This window comes from Adiantum capillus-veneris, chromosome 26, assembly GCF_014529385.1.
Source record: "Adiantum capillus-veneris isolate H3 chromosome 26, ASM1452938v2, whole genome shotgun sequence".
Lineage (NCBI taxonomy): Eukaryota > Viridiplantae > Streptophyta > Polypodiopsida > Polypodiales > Pteridaceae > Adiantum > Adiantum capillus-veneris.
In genome coordinates, this window is record NC_140956.1 from 138,155,145 (window position 1) to 138,170,703 (window position 15,559).

A 15,559-nucleotide genomic window follows, 5' to 3' on the forward strand; every position below is an offset into this window, starting at 1 on the left:
AGAGCATTAAGAAGCTTGCCCATGGTTTCCTTTCGATCGTTAAATTAGCGACCCAAAATTGTTTAGTTTTTGACTTTTACAACTGCTTATGCGTTTGATTATATCATAGTTTAATGTTTACTGCTGCTGCTGACAAATTGTTTAATATTTTGATACCAATCAATTTGTGTGCCTACCACTGCATATGCTTTTTAATTGTATATGAGAAGGCAATTACTGTGCCAATTTTGGTTGATTTTTGCAGTGATTGAAGAAGGCTAAGAACACTCAATCTCAGATGCTTTTCCATCTCAACGAACGGACTTCATCTCAATAGCTTCCAAGGACGGAATCTACATCAGGAAGGGGGGCATGTTAACCCTCACGGACACCCTATCATCTTCGACGGACACCTTATTATTTTTTTGATTGAGTCATGGACATAGCTTGTCGGTCCAATAGGCGTGTAGGTAATTGCTGATGAGAGACGCACCACTTGTCTTATTTTTACAGTAGTTTTGCAACGATTGGCCACTGTGGGCGCCCGTGTGTGAATGGGTCAAACTCTTATAAAAAGTCCATTTGACCTAAAAATCCTCATTCTCTAAGGTGTAAGCTAAGAAGTTCTCTTGCTCCATCTTTGTCTCCTTCTACTTCGTGTGCTCATAGGTGTGTGTGTATGTGTGTGTGTGTGTGTATTCTTGAGAGAGAGAGAGAGAGAGAGAGAGAGAGAGAGAGCGTTGCGGAGGCATCGACGACGGCGAGGTGATTGAGTGTGGCATTGGCGACGGCTCCTTCTTCTTTGCAGCACAAGATCCTTCATGAAAGAATCATTGAGCGGTGAGTGACACACCATTGTTTCTTTGAGGTTGCTAAGACTATCTAGTTGTATGCTTGCAGCCTTTTTGAAGCTCGCACGCAGTGCACAGGCAAGCTCCCTGCCTTTGACACGTGCGGCAAAGTGCACATTGTCAGAGAACTTGGTTTGCGTCATGAAGTTCTTGAGGCTTTGTGATCCATTCGTAGGATGAATGGAGTCCCCAAGAGATAGCGGTTCCATGTGTCTAGGGCATATAGAAGAGCTAGTAGCTCTTTTTTGTATTTGCCCAATACTCGCTTATTGGAGTTGAGTCTTTGACTCTCATATGCTATGGCATGCCCTTCTTGAAGCAAAATCGATCCAAGGCAATCACCACAAGCATCACATTGGGCCTCAAATGGCTTTGAGAGATCTAGTAGTGTGAACACAGCTGAGAGATAAGCTTCTTGCACGTTTATAGTCCATGAATAGTTAACGTTTTTTTTTTGTTAAGTCATGTAATGGACCTGCTATTAGCGAGAATTTTTCTATGAAGCATCTATAGTATGCACACATACCTATAAAGCTTCGTACCTCTTGTAGATTCCTTGGATTAAACCATCCTTTTATTACCTCTAACTTTGTTGGATCCGTACGGGTGCCATCTTTAGAGATAATGTGACCTAAATATTGAATTTCTTGTAGGAAAAATTCACTTTTATTTTGATTAATGAAAAGCTTATTCTCTCTCACAACTTGAAAGATTACCTGGAGGTGTCTCTTGTACTCCTCAAGAGAATTTGAGTGGCCCGTGGCACATGAAATATGTTTTTGATAGTGAATTTATTTAGTGCTTTATAGTCGACACACATGTGATATGTGACATATTTCTTTTGCACTAAAAGTATTGGTGAACAGAATGGAGAGGAGCTAGGCCTCACCATCCCTTTTTCCACCAATTGATGCACTTGCCTCATGATCTCCTCTTGTTGAGCTTGTGAAACTCAATAAGGAGGTTTATTAGGCGGTGAGCTTCCTAGTAGGATCTCTATTGCATGGTCATCATCTCTCATTTTGGAGGTAGCTCACTAGGGATGTCATCAATAAAAACTTCGTGGAATCCATTTAGGAAATTAGACAACTCTAATTCCTCTTGATTCCCTTTATTGTTGCTTCTGAAACCATTGGAATCATTTACATAAAAATCATATACAATAGAAGTAGAGCTTTTCATGGACTTATCAAAAGTAAGCGTATTTATCAGGGATATGGTGTTCCCTGACTCATTAGCATCTATGTACATGCTCTTTTCCTTGTAGGTGAAGTAGATTCTCCTTTCAGGGAACTTCATGTTGGAAGCCATGAGGTTAAACCATGGTGCCCCAACAATAACATCCTCATGTTTGAGAGGGGAGATGAAGAAATCCTCTTTGTCCACATAGCTTTGGACATGAAGCCTCAATTTTCCATTTAAGGGAGTAATTGAGATGTCTTGTCCCTTGATAGCTTCATCAGCTTTCAATGTATCTCCCATCTCGTGGGCTTGTATGCCTAGCTTGGTGGTCAACTCGGTGGATATGAAGTTGTGAGTAACCAGGGTCAAACAAAATAAAGGCATCATGCCTTTTCATCTTTCCCAAAGCATAGGAAAGGAGAAATCCTTGCAACAAGCATCCTCCTTTGGAGCTTCAACCATAGAGGCTCTAGGCGGCTCATTGCACATATTTCTTTGGGGGCAAGCACGACAGGCCCGTCCTTGCTCCCCGCACTTGAAGCATCGGTTATCTTTGCGATAACTCTCTAGCTCCTTGGGAGAAACTCAATACTTGCCTTTATAGACTCCTTTCTCCTTAGCTTTATTGTTGTTGATAGAGGAAAAAAAGAGATTCAAATAGTCCTCAAGAGTCAAAATTTGCATTTAAGCGCGTGGGAATCCTCCAATCCTTAGGAGCAACGAAAAAGGCCTTTTAAAGGAAGCGTGCTGCTATCGACGGCCCCACAAACTCTTGTTTGCTGTTGTGCTATGCTTTCCACACAAGTCTCGCCATCATCATTGACCTCATAATCTGTGCGCTCCAACTTCTAAGTTCCAAGCCTTGCAGGCTTTGTAGCCTCTCTTTGCCAACAAGCTGCTAAAAATCTCCTACGTGCTAAAGGCACCCCCACAAACCCGACATTGTCTGCTACTCATAGTCTAGATGACTCTCAAAACACACCCGCAACTGCAGCTGATCAATGCTCCTCCATACGAGCCTCATCCTCCTGTTGCCTAGTGAGCCTCTCTCTCTGCTCTGCATACCCTTGCAAAAATTATCGAGTTTCAGCTTAGAAACTCTTAAACCTGTAACCATCAAAAGCTTCCTTGCTGCACCCGGTTGATCTCAATTCTTGCTGCACACCACTATAGCCTATTAGTTGTCCCTTATCCCATCCCCGTCGCCAAGCACTTGCAGTAGCATCCCGTCCAATTGTTGCCTCCTCAGCCCATAGGTTTTTTCAGCTCCCTCGCGATTGACATGCTTCTCATCATCTCCTACAGGCATCTTCTTGACTCCTCAAATTGTGTGGACCCCCATACCTCACCTGGCTTGCAACCCCTCATCACTATCTTACACGGGGTCAATGAGGGGAAATCTAAGGCCCAAATTTGGGGGTGCAAAGCGGCTTTGATCTCAATTGTTCTATCTTTGGTGAACTAGGGGTGAACTCGAGGGTGAACTAAGGGTGAACTCGGTGTAAACTAAGGGTGAAATCGGGGCAAAAATGGTTGACTTCAAGAGGTCTCTCTCTTATCCTCGCATAACTCAACATAACTCCCTATGTCTATGTAAAGCTCTCCATCTAAGCAAATGTTCAGAGTTTCATCCAAGAGGTCATCTACATGCATCCCTCCTTCAGACGCAATTACGGGATTTTGTGGTGCCATACTGTGGCTTCTTGCTCATTTGCCTCTTTGGTCTCATCCACGGATGCCAAGGTAACTTGAAAACTATAACCCTCCGGCCACGTGTTGTCAATATGTTTCCATACCACACAATCTGTAGGGATCCGCAACACACCATTCGAAGATCTGTTCTCCTCATGCCATGTTGCTAGAGCGGCCATGGACTTGCATTCAAAGAAATTCTTGATGCGAAGCAACAAAGAAAAATGTCATAGCACCTTCTGCGACACTTATTGTCAATGGAGATCCGTTCGATATCTCTCAAAATAACATTTTGGACACCTCTCCATGTCCACATATTCATTCCCCCCTAAATAGAATGCAATCATTATGACAAGCGTGAATGGAATTGTAATCCATCCCCAAGGTTCGCAAGATCTTTTTTGTATCCTCTCTGGAATTTGGCATCAGATTGTCCGCTGGCAATATGTGCTCCTTCAGCAATCTACAAAGAGAAAAACATTAACATCTCCCTTAAATTGGCTCAAATACATGTATAGTTTTTTATCGAAGTCGACACATACCTGAAAAGTTTTGTGATGCTAATGTCACTCCATCCAAACTCTTCCTGCATATTGAGAAGAACCAAGAGTGCCTTCAATCTAAACACTCGTGCTCCATCATACAAGGGCGTGTCGGCCTCACGTTTCATGTCATGGTAGATGAGCCTTTCCAAATTCCAAATCCATGATCGTCTCAATCATTTTGTCGATCTCGGACTCAAACATAGCTTCGTTGGGAATGTGCTCTGCATGGTCAGCCTTCGAGCTTGAGGAGATTGCATTTTGCATACTCATGTATGCTGCTTGAGTCAAGTGCCTGTAAACACATCTATTAGGTTGTAGGATCGCTGCTTGTTGGCCAACATCAGAGTCGAATGAGTTATAATTGGCAACCACTCGATCTATAATAGATGAGTCAAACTCGCCAAACTCTCGAACGTGCTACAAAGAAACGTGCCTTGTCCATCACACATCACGTTGGAATTAATTACAAGGACATAAGAGCCTTTTGCGAGATAGACGTTTTGGTAGGACGGTCCCACATCATTGTCACTACTCATATTGACTGTGAATATTGTGAAACCTAAATTAAAAATAAAAGTTTACTCGCACTTCTATATTATCTGTTCTCTCTCTCTCTCTCTCTCTCTCTCTCTCTCTCTCTCTCTCTCTCTCCATATTAGTAATCAAGCAACATAAATCACATTGTAAACTACCTCACATTCTCTAGCCATGCCCGATCCCCGCACACCTCGGTCTAGAGGTGCACGAAGATCAGGATCACCGGGTTAGAATACTGTCTTTATTGATCAATGCCTATATTTGTAGGTGCGACAAATCTTCACACCCACGTCTACATGATAATCCATGTAGCGGGAAAAACCCCTTTGCTATGAAGAGATGCAATAGCCGGAGCACACTAAATGAGCTCTTTTCAAGCACTCTACAACAGCTACTTGCAAACTATTTGCAAGCTCACCAAAAACATTGTCAAGGACCTGTTTACGCATGTGGGCTTACAAATAGCGACGTCGCTAATTTTGAGCGCCGCACAACGAGCATCGCTAAGCTTTAACACCTCTTCAAATTAGAAGGGTTACTCTAAGAATGTTCACAACCTTATCCTACCTTTTAAGGATAAAAGGGTCTCCAAAGAGAGTCGGAGCCAAAGAAATTTAGCCTTGTGGGCAAGAATCATAGGCACCAGTAGGGCTGCACCAGAAAAGGAAAGGGCATACTTTGCTTTGAAAAGGCCAAAGAGAGGGGGTCTGGGTGGGGGGGGGGGGGGCGGGGGGGGGGAAGAAGGTGGAGGCAGACTAGGGCAGTGTTAGAAAAAAATCGGGGTCTAGTGTATTTTAACCAACTGAAATTGTAAAATCCCAATTAAAGTTTGAGCTTGCCTTTAAGAGAGCCGAGAAATTCACACAAGTTTTAGTGTAATTGCCGGTAGAGGCTTCAAATTTTGACCTAAAAACCGGGAGGGGAAAGTAGCCAACCCCTGCATGCCCCAACGTTTTTGGCAATTGAGATCCGTTTTTGAGTGCTTAACACGTACTTTGTCGCCAATTACCTCACAAAAAGGGCAATTATGTCTAAAAATAATGAAGCAACTCATCTCTAAAGCCTGCACACCCAACTTAAATGCTAGTTTTAGCATCTTGTATTGATAGACAATCAGTCTTCTTATGAAAAGCTACTTTTTTTAAAATCTTTACAGAAATTGATCTCACAACCAGGGGTATTTTGGAATTTTGAAAAATTTGAAGGACATTTTGAGAATTTAGACAAAATGTTGGGGGTATTTTGGGAATTTTTGAAATTTGAGGGGTATTAAAGTAAAAGGGAAGGGTGAGGGGAAAGAAAGGAAAAGAAAAGGGCAAAGGGGGGTGGGGGTGGGGGGGGGGGGGGGGGGGGGGGGGGGGGGGGGGGGGGGGCGGGGTTATAGCCCTATGGTGACTCTTTTGTGGTGCCCTTAAGCATTAAAACAAAAAAAGAACTAACGTGCCCCCCCCCCCCCCCCCCCCCCCCCCCCCCCCCCCCCCCTTTTCTTTTAATGGGAATCTTGAAAGATCCCTTGGCCCTAGGAGAAAGGGAAAAGGAAAGGGCATACTTTGCTTTGAAAAGGCCAAAGAGAGGGGGTCCGGGTGGGAATTGGGGGGGGGGGGGGGGGGGGGGGGGGTGGCAGACTAGGGCAGTGTTAGAAATCGGGGTCTAGTGTATTTTAACCGACTGAAATTGTAAAATCACGGTTAAAGTTTGAGCTTTCCTTTAAGAGAGCCGAGAAATTTACACAAGTTTTAGTGTAACTGCCGATAGAAGCTTCAAATTTTGACCTAAAAATCGAGAGGGGAAAGTAGCCAACCCCTACATGCCCCAACATTTTTGGCAATTGAGATCCGTTTTTGAGTGCTTAACATGTACTTTGTCGCAAATTACCCCACAAAAAGGGGCAATCATGTCTAAAACTAATGAAGCAACTCATCTCCAAAGCCTGCATAGACAATCAGTCTTCTTATGAAAAGCTACAAATTTTTTTAATCCTTGCAGAAATTGATCTCACAACCAAGGGTTTTTTGGAAATTTTGGAAAATTTGAAGGACGTTTTGGGAATTTATGACAAAATGTTGGGGATATTTGGGGAACTTTTGAAATTTGAGGGGTATTAAATTAAAAGGGAAGGGTGAGGGGAAGGAAGGGAAAAGAAAAGGGCAAGGGGATGGGATGAAGTATGGAGAGGTAGAGACACGCTAGGGCAGTGTTAGAAAAAGTCGGGGTCTAGTGTATTTTAACCGACTAAAATTGTAAAATCTTGGTTAAAGTTTGAGCTTGCCTTTAAGAGAGCCGAGAAATTTACACAAGTTTTAGTGTAATTGGCGACAGAAGCTTCAAATTTTGACCTTAAAATCGGGAGGGGAAAGTAGCCGACCCCTGCATGCCCCAATGTTTTTGAGTACTTAACATGTACTTTGTCGCAATTACCTCGCAAAAAAGGGCAATTATGCCTAAAAATAATGAAGCAACTCATCTCCAAAGGCTGTACAACCGAATTCTAGTTTTAGCATCTTGTATTGATAGACAATCAATCTTCTTATGAAAAGGTACAAATTTTTTTAATCTTTGTAGAAATTGATCTCACAACCAGGGGTATTTTGGAAATTTTGGAAAATTTCAAGGAGAATTTATGACAAAATGTTGGGGGTATTTTGGGAAATTTTGAAATTTGAGGGGCATTAAAGTAAAAGGGAAGGGTGAGGGGGAAGAAGGCCCTTTTTTTTAATGCTTAAGGCCACCACAAAACCCACCATAGGCTTGTAGCCTAGTGGTTTAGCTTGACCCTTATAATTTCAACATGATGAGTTCAAATAATGAAATTTGAAATTACGAGTGGTTTTGTGTAGCCTTTGAAATGGAGAATGGGTGGAGTATCTTGTGTAGATTTTATAGTTGAGCGAGTAGTATTTGAGTAGTTTAAATGCCCTAGTATGTGTCAACAATTTGGGAAGGAATATGTGAAGACACAAAGTAGTAAACATGGTGGTTTACTTTTGTGTGTGTGTGTGTAGAGAGAGAGAGAGAGAGAGAGAGAGAGAGAGATTTTATTATTGTCCTCAAAGGTCAAATATTAGCACGAACAAAATTCAAAAAGGCTTAATAGACATTTGAAAGAGAGATTTGTATACTCCATGGATAGTGCAAATTGTGTGAAACCTATTGTTGTGATTGCCCAAAATTAATATAAGATGGAGGGTTTTTTAAAAGTAACAAATCATTGAAAGAAAGAACCCAAGATTTTTTTAAGAGGTCCTACATTTTGCTACTTCAAAGTTATGAGCGCTATAGTGCATGCAATGTTTTTTCTAAGTTTGTTCTAATGGAAATTGTCATGATGGAAAAAAGGGGATGTTCCTTTTCATATCCCTTTTTGCTGTTTTTTCAAAAGACCAAAAACTGGATATTTTCTCTATATTAGTATCTGTGTCAATGACTTTATTAGCATCTATAGTGGATAACTTAATCATTGCAAAAAGCAAGGGATGGTATCTAAAAGACATGATGCTTGTGGAAACTTAAGAAGTGCTACTTAGCTCAACATAAGTCATATTTTTCCATCTTCTAAGGAGTGATAATCAATGGAAAAATTTTATCTATGATAGGAAATATATGTCTATGTTTATAATTTTGAATCCACAACTTCAACCCCAAAAATGAAGAGGTTTTTGAGAAAGTACATAGAGTATTAGTTGATTTACCTACCATATAGAGTGCAATGTCAAACACATGTAATGTACAGTAAAGAGCTACATACTCTGCTTCATTATTGCTTTATCCACCTTTAGGACCAATAAAAATACATCAAACACCATATATATGCTAACAAACAAACATACATACATACATGTGTGTGTAAGTGTGTGTGTGTGTTAGAAGTAAATACAATACATACTGTACATGTCATTTGCTTGCTTGAAATTTCTTATTTGACAATCCAATCCAACCTGCAATTTTATATGATCAATACAAAACATCAAACATCATAGAATATGCTAACAAACAAACATACATGTGTATGAAGTGAATACCGTATACATACATGTAGATTCATTTGCTTTCTTGAAATATCTTTATATTTGACAATCCAATAAATAGTTGTGCATACAATTTTTTGCGAGTGGAGTCTATTGTAGATAAAGTCTCCCGAACCATTAGGGACGAGTCTCATTGCAGATTTGGAATATCAATGGCTTTACCTTGTGATGACGTTTAAAATTCAAAGGCAAGCATACTAACTAAATTTGTGTCAAGATAAACATGCAACAACTTTACAACATTATCTGTCATCTTCTATATTTTAATGTTCCTTTGGTCTATTGTTCCTTGTGTGTGTGTTTTTTTGTGTGTTTTTCGTTCCTTTGGAGTTTTCTCTAGTCTAGGTTGCCTCGTCCCCGACAACGACGTCAAAATGTCCGTTGGCTGTCAAGCCTCACCATATCAATGCTAACAAGCGAGAACCACGGACATAAAAGATCAATTAGTGAGAAGTAGCTACCCTACTAGTGTATCGAGACTTCAAGAAATAGCTAATCTCTTGAGAAACCAAGTCCAATTTGCTCTTGCCTAGATCAATCTCAGATGTGTGTCAAACGTCAAAAACCACTTTTCTTACCACAAGCGTAACCCAATGAATTTGTATAGCTATGATGCTCTGAATATAACGAAACTTGCTACTTAAAATATGCAAAGTATCCTCGACATCTCCATGTGCTCAAAATTTATTTCTGCCACTCGAACAAAATCACGCCAAAGATAAAAAGCCTATTTTGGGAAGGTCGATTTCAGCCTTTGAAGCACTCTATAGCTTCCTTAAGACGTGCTCTATCTATTCCTATGGTTGAAAATTAGTTTGGATACGTGTATTGTGCGTAGGAAATGAAAATAACTCGTAGATAGACACGACTAAAAACACTGCTTCATCGCGTAAAATTTACATAGAAAAGAAGAGCTTTCACATGCAAGCATGTTGGTAAGCTCAGAATCACAATGCAACATCGCACAAGAGAGACGAACAATTGAAAAAACAAAGAATTCACAATACTGTACTGCAACATATGCTCAACTTTCATTATCCAAAAGCTTAGATCAAAGTTACAAAAATTGGCTTTTATATCTTAGCCAAGGTTTAAGAAATGTATTCCTAGCTAATTGGACTCAATGATAAGGCTTAGGAATTGCATTTAATTACAACTTTGGAAGCCCTCGACCCTTTACACTCTTTGATAATCAATAATAATACAACTTCGAGCTTTTACGAGATTTCTCATTAATAATGAGGTTTTGATACAATCAATAAGGATGAAAAATAAGGGTTTTGTTAGTTGAGTAGCTAACAGAAAGCAATTGTTCTTAGTTGCTAAGTTACCTACAAACCATACTTACTAACACACACACACACAAGGAACAAAAGCTAATGCCATATGGTTGCAAAACCGATGTGAGAAGAGTTTTTTACCAAAGAAACCTAACCAATAAAGCTTGAAACAAAATGCATCCCTATAGAAAGCTACCAACTAATTCCCAAGGCAATATAATCAAACTGAGACTGTGAGAGAGAGAGAGATTGAACTATCGTCCACAAGGATCAGATATGACCCATAGGACCGAAGACAAAACATTACACGGTTGCTTTCAAAAGAAGCATATGTATATATCAATCAAGGACTGAGGGTCCATCAAGAAGGTAATGGAAGAAAAAAGGGGACACAATCTAAAGGGGTTTAGGTGGAGGTGGAGATGGAGCTAGTTTGGGAGTTCGGAACTCTTGGATGACGGCTTTACCACCTCGGTAGACTGCCCATTTACCTTGTTTGTGGACTTCGTGCACCTTCTTGAGCTCACTTGCTTTGGCCTTGAATTGATTCGGAGTCAATATTTCAACAATACAAAACCTTTCTCCCTTGAGGAGATGAGACTGGCATAGTAGCTTCCACCGCTCTTCCTTGTCCTTGAGAGTGAGGATACAATGCTTGAGTGGTACCTTTCTATGCGTGTCATTGATCCAAGAGACTGTCTTTGGCTTGATATTTACTGGTTGAAGAATATCTTTGAGCTTAGTGATTGCTTCTTCAAGAGTGTCCTTATTTGTGCACCATGGTGAGTCAAGCCCCCCCAATCAGGCATATGACCTTGAGGCTGAGTAATTCCTATAGCCAATTTTCTTATAATGCTGCCCAAATTTTGTTGTAATCTTTTTATGTGTTGTCTCTTGACTTCTTTTTGGGTTGCTTTGACTGTTTCAGTGAGCAAGGTTTTGACCTCGTTTGCTTTCGCAAGTATTCTTCTTTTTTCGCTTCCTCAAGCTTGCACAAGTGTTACTTGAGTCGAGTGTTTTCCTCGATGAGATCTTCAATCTAGGCCTCTAGGGTTGCAAGGCTCGCATCTTGACAGGCAATAGGGTCTTTCCTTGGCTCAACTGCCACTACAAGAAAAGTCTTGCGGGTGGAGGTTTGCGTAGACATCATCCTCTTGCAAGGCGGGAAAGCACCCTTGTTGGCTTAGGGTTGTAATCTTGACAAGTTTGCCAAAATGCTGCTGCTCGTGTAAAAAAACTTAGGCACACATGCTACTTGAGGATAAACTCCCATTCTTTGAGATTGTCCAAGGCCAAAACAAAGTGGATATAGAGCCATAGAAAGCTTACAGCTTGCGAAATCTCAAAGTAGTTTTGGCCATCATGCTTTGTTAGGACACACAGAAAGTGCTTCAATTGTAACAATAATTTAGCAAAAACTTTCTGCCTGGAGTTATCTAAAAGAGTCGAAAAGATTTCTCGAGCTGCTAGATTTCCTCAAAGACAACCACCTATGCACATTTAGAGTGGTCTTTCTACAAAGTCTTGGCAGGAGTCTAAAACCTGTCTTTCAAACTAAGCCAACTCCAACATTGATGTATAGCTTGGAAAAATTCAAAGATGGCAGCGAAAGGTTCTCTACAGTAGTGCGGTGAAAATGAAAAAGAAGTGAGACATTCTTTTAAGACTGCATGGCAGGCACCATCTCTCATACTTATGTAGAGGTCTGCAGCAGAGATCATAAGGAAATTAACATGTGTATGAAAAACCCCTTAACAAACAATGCATAGGGATTAATTTTGCAAGTATATGTTTAATGTAAAGAAAAGAACACAAAAAAATAGAACAAATGGACAGCATGCCTCTGCATGCAATCTATAAACTATACACCTATGTGGATGCCTCTGATCAATCTTTAACATGCTTAACAATTGCTGGATTACAAGCACAGTTGTCAAGCAACTTCTGTTCTCCACTTGACACCAGAATTTACTAGCTTTACATATGCAGAGCTGAAGTCCTCGAAAAATTTGGCTTGATCATTGGCATAATAATTTATCCACCTGCAGAGGGGGGAAAAAACAAAAAAAATAAAAATAAAATCTTATTCCTTAGTTTTCTCATCTCATTCCTGATAAAATTCAACTGCTGACATGACGCAATTGACAAGATAACAAATTTTTAAGCATCTCAACATCAAACAGTGCTCTTCCTTCGGCCTTTCAGGCTTCGCATAGGGACAGAATTCATTGCAGAATTTACTATGACAATCCTTAAATTGCACATAATGCATGCAAACACGGTGTTGCTGCAAGTGTGCTACGTGCATAATTCTAGCTTGTGTCATATCAGTAAATGATTCTAAGACAGTCAAGAGCTGGTTTATTTGCAGCCCCATAGTAGGATGACCATTTTGATGAACTCAACCTCTTTGTTGTAAATGAGAATGGAAACTACCAAAATACCCCTGAAATCTGTGGAAATTCCTGAAACACCCCTCAAATTTCAAAAATTCCCAATATGCCCTTGTCTCATTTTGGGATGCTTAGTTTAATCTTTATGATAATGGAGATCTATCTTTGAGTGTCTTAGACAAATTTATTTACCAATGAGCTCACAAATAGAGGTATCTGTGTCTAAAAATGAAGAACGATTTCATCTTAAGAGCCCACAATACCCTCTGAAACCCTAGTTCTATCATCTTCTATTGAGGGAGAACCAATCTTCCTATGAAAAGTCACAAAAAAATGTGTCTTTAGAGATGTTTGTGAGGTTAATCAGGGGTAATTTGAGAATTATGGAGATGTTAAAAAGCATATTGGGAATTTTTGGTCAAATATGAGGGGTATGTTAGGAATGTTTGAATATTTTTTTTTTTTTCCGAGAAAAAGATCCTTCTATTAGTTAATGAAAACTGCCCATAGGGCTACATCCACCTCTGCGAGAGAGGGCTACAACAAGCATGATGGGGAGACTCTCCCAATGAAAAAACAGCATATATACAATGAGGCTAAATCAAGAGATGGGAGGAGGGAAGAGCCACACAGGTGGACAATAGTGCCATCTGAGCACCCCCTGGACTATAGTGTAGAAAGGCCCAAGGCGCCAGAGTCGAAGGAAAGCCTCGCGGCGCTCTTGCATGCGGTCGGAGCTGCCCTGTAGTCCCTCAAGCTGTCCTCTGAGAGTATGGATCAGCTCTAGCCAAAAGTCACGAACAGTCTCTGCTGGTGGCACAGGGCGAGCCTCAAAGATGCGGAAACAGTGGGCCCGCCAGATGAACCAGAGAGCTAGGCCGCTGATGAGCTCCCAACACTCCTCTCTCTCACTGCACCACTCCTGTGGAGTAAGCTCTGTATAGCAGGCTGGAGTGTAGGTCGCCCCCCCTGCATCACTATCATCCTGCTGGTGGAAGATAGCTCAAACTGAAGTGCCGGGCCCGTGAGGGTGGACCAAGCCGCTGCTCCCCAAGTGTACTGTTGAGCCGTGGAGAGGGCAGGCATCAGCCGAAGAACTCGTAGCCACACCTGCTGGGCCGAGGGACAGTCCCAAAGACAGTGACGCTGACTCTCCACCAACTGGTCACAGGCTGCACATGCGGCCGAGAGACCACTATGCACAAGCCAGCTCCCTACTGCTGCGGCTCTATGTGCAACCAGCAACTGGAACAAAGTGACGCGCCTCGGCTGTCTGGAGTCCCACAGCCTCTGCCAAAAAGCTACCAAGAACTCTACTGTGAGGCCCTCCTCCTGCCAATGACGTGCTGTAGTGGGGTGGGCCTCTCTTTGTGCTGCAAGTGTATGACGTCCAAGCCGAACAGTGTACTGAAAGAAGGGGACTCCTGGGCGGTCTGCAGAAGAGAAGGGTCCCTCCATAGCCACTCACCACGATCTCACTGTACTCGTGCTAGTGGACAACACTCCCAAGCCCATAGCCTCCAGTGTCCAGTCTCAAGAGCTGTTGGGTCAGGGTCTATGACGCAAGTTCTCCCACAGATGCCCACAACTCGGATCCTCTGGAAACAACACTCTGCTACCTGCGGGGCCTCTACTGCAACTCGCTGTAATCGTCCCCCACCCTGAAGCTCGAAGAATAGGGCTGGGACAGTCTCTAAGCAAGCCCTGACTGAAATGAGAACCTCCAGTCGTGTGAAGGCTCCCATCCACCGGGGTGCTACTGGCTCGAGAGGCGTGAGCCACTCAGCTGGAACTGACTCTGAGATGTCCTGACACATGCTCTGCGCCCCTCTCATGCCCTGTAGTTGGACAGCCTGCACCTCCTCTGACAAACCTGTGAACTCTAGCCAGTCACCTAGAGAGCGCGCTGGACCTGCTGCCATGGGACCCCAAGAAACACGAGGCCGACTCCCAACCAAGTGGCCTCTCTGAGTGCTAACCATGGGGTTCCAGACGAGGGGCTGCCGTAGGCGCTCCTCCGTGCCGTCGGCTGTCTCTGCTCTAGGCCACGCCGTAAGAGCTCCCAAGATCGAAGCAAACTCACAGCGAATCGGTCCTCCAGTCTCCTGCTCAAACCAACTCGCCGCAACTCTGTAAAGATCCATCTGGTCGAAGGTTGCCAAGGGCCTCCTGACTGAGGCACCCTGGCACGAAGCCTCTGCGGCAAGAACTCCTTCCAAGGCTCCTCGCCTGGAAGAAGTCCTCTGACGACAAACTTCCCAAGAAGGGCTCTGCTCTGTTGTGCAGGATCAATGATCCCAAGCCCTCCCTGAGAACAAGGAAGTGTGATGACCGACCAAGCCACCTTGGCTCGGGCAATCTGAGTGTCACGACCTGACCAAAGGAAGTTCCTCATCAGCCTCTCTACCTGGCTGATACAAGAACTCGAGAAGATCCAGCAAGAAGTGATGTACCACATAGTCGCCAACAACACCTGGTTGGCAACTACTACTCTACCAGCCAGCGAAAGTCGTGCTGAGCTCCAATGTAACAGCTTTCTCCTGATGGACAGGAGAAGAGGAGCAATCTGCTGCTCGGGGGACAAGTCCAGACCAACCTGACAACCCAAGTACCGAACTGCAGTCCCTGGAGGAATCCACCTGAAACCCTCTCCTGGCATCCAATCGGGCACAGGAGCACTGCCAACCGAGAAAGCCACTGTCTTTCTCCAGTTGATCAATGCGCCCGATGCACAGCAGAAGGTCTCCAAAGCCTGCTCACATCGGTGTAGATTGGCCTCCTGGCCCTCTTAAGTACAAGGCTGAGTCGTCGGCAAACTCAGCGTCCATAAGCTCATCTCCCCGTATAGGGAGTGCTAAGCCCCTCAGACCAACCTGTTGTGACACCAAAAATCTGCTCATCGCCTCCGCATAGAACAGAAAGAAAAAATTTGCAAGAGGTCAACCCTGTCTGACCGATCGTGTGAGCATGAAGCGCTCACCTCTACCTCCTGCCAAAAGCACCTGACTGTGAGCCTGTCTGTACAAAGCTGACACCCCTCTGATCCAAGCATCTGAGAAGCCCATCCTGCGTAGC

General features: G+C 42.8%; 1 protein-coding gene across 1 annotated transcript in view; it reads right to left on the minus strand.

Moving 5' to 3' along the window:
- Positions 1-11,863: 11,863 nt before the first annotated feature.
- The window catches only part of APX6 (ascorbate peroxidase 6), an 81,948-nt gene continuing 78,252 nt past the window's right edge, over positions 11,864-15,559 (minus strand). Inside the window, exon 10 of the mRNA XM_086502213.1 lies at positions 11,864-12,133. Coding sequence (XP_086358339.1) covers positions 12,025-12,133 — 109 coding nt within the window. The 3' untranslated portion in view covers positions 11,864-12,024. The remainder of the gene's footprint in view (positions 12,134-15,559) is intronic.